Raw genomic sequence first — 3,307 nt, 5'->3', positions numbered from 1 at the left:
ATAGCAAGGCAGCAACACATGACAACACAGCAAGGCAGCAACACATGACAACACAGCAAGGCAGCAACACATGACAACACAGCAAGGCAGCAACACATGACAACACAGCAAGGCAGCAACACATGACAACACAGCAAGGCAGCAACACATGACAACATAGCAAGGCAGCAACACATGACAACACAGCAAGGCAGCAACACATGACAACACAGCAAGGCAGCAACACATGATAACACAGCAAGGCAGCAACAAATGACAACACAGCAAGGCAGCAACACATGACAACACAGCAAGGCAACAACACATGACAACATAGCAAGGCAACAACACATGACAACATAGCAAGGCAGCAACACATGACAACACAGCAAGGCAACAACACATGACAACATAGCAAGGCAGCAACAAATGACAACACAGCAAGGCAGCAACACAACATGGAAGCAGCACAAAACATGGTACAAACATGATTGGGAACAGACAACAGCACAAAGGGCAAGAAGGCAGAGACAGCAATACATCACACCGAGCAGCCATAACTGTCAGTAAGAGTGTCTATGATTAAGTCTTTGAATGAAGAGATTGAGATAAAACTGTCCAGTTTGAGTGTTTGTTGCAGCTCGTTCCAGTCGCTAGCTGCAGCGAACTGAAAAGACGAGCGGCCCAAGGATGTGTGTGCTTTGGGGACCTTTAACAGAATGTGACTGGCAGAACGGGTGGTGTATGTGGAGGATGAGGGCTGCAGTAGATATCTCAGATAGGGGGAAGTGAGGCCTAAGAGGGTTTTATAAATAAGCATCAACCAGTGGGTCTTGCGACGGGTTTACAGAGATGACCAGTTTACAGAGGAATATAGAGTGCAGTGATGTGTCCTATGAGGAGCATTGGTGGCAAATTTGACGGCCGAATGGTAAAGAACATCTAGCCGCTTGAGAGCACCCTTACCTGCCAATCTATAAATTACGTCTCCGTAATCTAGCATGGGTAGGATGGTCATCTGAATCATGGTTAGTTTGGCAGATTAGTTTGGATTGGTCATTTGATTGAAAGGAAGCCTCTCTCCCTGTCAACTCCACTAAATCCACCTGTAAAACTGTTCTTCCAGCTGGGACCGCGTGGTCGCCGTGGTAGCAGCCAAATAACCTGTAAAACTGTTCTTCCTGCCTCTCTGGACCCACTCCTTAGAACCCTGGGACCGCGTGGTCGCCGTGGTAGCAGCCAAATAACCTGTAAAACTGTTCTTCCTGCTGGGACCGCGTGGTCACCGTGGTAGCAGCCAAATAACCTGTAAAACTGTTCTTCCTGCCTCTCTGGACCCACTTAGAACCCTGGGACCGCATGGTCGCCGTGGTAGCAGCCAAATAACCTGGAAAACTGTTCTTCCTGCTGGGACCTGGGTGTGGTCGCCGTGGTAACAGCCAAATAACCTGTAAAACTGTTCTTCCTCTCTTCTTAGAACCCTGGGACCGCTGGTCGCCTGGTAGCAGCCAAATAACCTGTAAACTGTTCTTCCTGCCTCTGGACCCACTCCTTAGAACCCTGGGACCGCGTGGTCGCCGTGGTAACAGCCAAATAACCTGTAAAACTGTTCTTCCTGCCTCTCTGGACCCACTCCTTAGAACCCTGGGACCGCGTGGTCGCCGTGGTAACAGCCAAATAACCTGTAAAACTGTTCTTCCTGCCTCTCTGGACCCACTCCTTAGAACCCTGGGAAATAACAGCCAAATAACCTGTAAAACTGTTCTTCCTGCCGTGGTCGCCGTAAGCAGCCAAATAACCTGTAAAACTGTTCTTCCTGCCTCTCTGGACCCACTCCTTAGAACCCTGGGACCGCGTGGTCGCCGTGGTAGCAGCCAAATAACCTGTGAAACTGTTCTTCTTCTCTCGCCAGGTGCTGGTTGGTGTGGGCGTTCCCATAGTGACCCTGTTGATCATCATCATTATAGTGAACGTGCTTCAGGCACGGCTACCCAGCTGTCTCCCCGCGGTACTGCACTCCTGGGACTTCCTGCCTCTCTGGGCCCACTCCTTAGAACCCTGGGACCGCGTGGTCGCCGTGGGAGCCGCCAAATGCTGCTGCTGCTGCAAGTGTTGCCAGACCGGACCGGAGGAGGAGGAGAAAGGAGGAGGGCATTTCCTGGAGATGTACGACCACCCTGCCATGATGAACGGTGTTGACTGGGGGGAAAAGAGGGAGGACAAAGAGGATGTGTTGAAAGCAACGCAGCTTTGATGCGCCGCGACACTTCGTAACCGCATCATATAGGCATTATAACCCTGTGATTATGGTATTATGACTCTTCTATAACATGGTTATAAAGGTGCTATGTACAAAATTACAATAACTATTCCAAAATTCCCTATTTGTTTTCCTAGAAATCCTGGTTAGAGGATTCCCAGATGTCCTGGTTATTTCCTCGTAATTCCAGGAATCTTCTAAACAGGATTTCTGGGGGGGAAAAAACAGGACATTTGGGGGAAATTACCGCAATTTTGCAACAATAGTCCTATGTCATGTCCTATGTCATGTCCTATGTCATGCCCTATGTCATGGCCTATGTCATGCCCTATGTCATGTCCTATGTCATGTCCTATGTCATGTCCTATGTCATGCTTATGAGATGTTAAACAGTGTTATGTCATATTCCTAGATATCAGTCCGGAGCTACGACCTAGCAGCTCGTAAAGTTGGTCGCATATGAACAACGTACTAATAATAATAATAATGGATTGGATTTATATCGAGCCAATGTGTGGGTGGTGCACCGGCAGCCATTTTGTGCCAGAACGCTCATCATATAATTTCACCTCATCCACCACCAATGTGTGGGTGGTGCACCGGCAGCCATTTTGTGCCAGAACGCTCATCACATCATTTCACCTCATCCACCACCAATGTGTGGGTGGTGCAGCCATTTTGTGCCAGAACGCTCATCATATAATTTCACCTCATCCACCACCAATGTGTGGGTGGTGCACCGGCAGCCATTTTGTGCCAGAACGCTCATCACATCATTTCACCTCATCCACCACCAATTGTGTGGGTGGTGCACAAAATGGCAGCCATGAGGGGGATTTGTGGCCATGATGGAAATGGGTTCCAGGTTGTGAATGTCAGGGACAAACAGGACCTGTAACAGAGACAACAGGACCTGTCCTTAAGACAAACAGGACCTGTAACAGAGACAACAGGACCTGTAACAGGGACAACAGGACCTGTCCTTAAGACAAACAGGACCTGTAACAGAGACAACAGGACCTGTAACAGGGACAAACAGGACCTGTAACAGGGACAAACAGGATCTGT

At 48.9% G+C, this 3,307-nt stretch overlaps 1 protein-coding gene across 1 annotated transcript in view; it reads left to right on the top strand.

Annotated features, from left to right (window-relative positions):
• The window catches only part of LOC135561745 (sodium-dependent phosphate transport protein 2B-like), a 4,776-nt gene extending 1,871 nt beyond the window's left edge, over nt 1-2,905 (top strand). Inside the window, exon 4 of the mRNA XM_065003521.1 lies at nt 1,892-2,905. Coding sequence (XP_064859593.1) covers nt 1,892-2,233 — 342 coding nt within the window. The 3' untranslated portion in view covers nt 2,234-2,905. The remainder of the gene's footprint in view (nt 1-1,891) is intronic.
• The last annotated feature ends 402 nt before the right edge of the window (nt 2,906-3,307 follow it).

Source organism: Oncorhynchus nerka, linkage group LG18, assembly GCF_034236695.1.
Source record: "Oncorhynchus nerka isolate Pitt River linkage group LG18, Oner_Uvic_2.0, whole genome shotgun sequence".
NCBI classification, from domain to species: Eukaryota; Metazoa; Chordata; class Actinopteri; order Salmoniformes; family Salmonidae; genus Oncorhynchus; species Oncorhynchus nerka.
The sequence above is the reverse complement of the archived record's forward strand: the minus strand, read 5'-3'. Positions and strand labels throughout refer to the sequence as shown.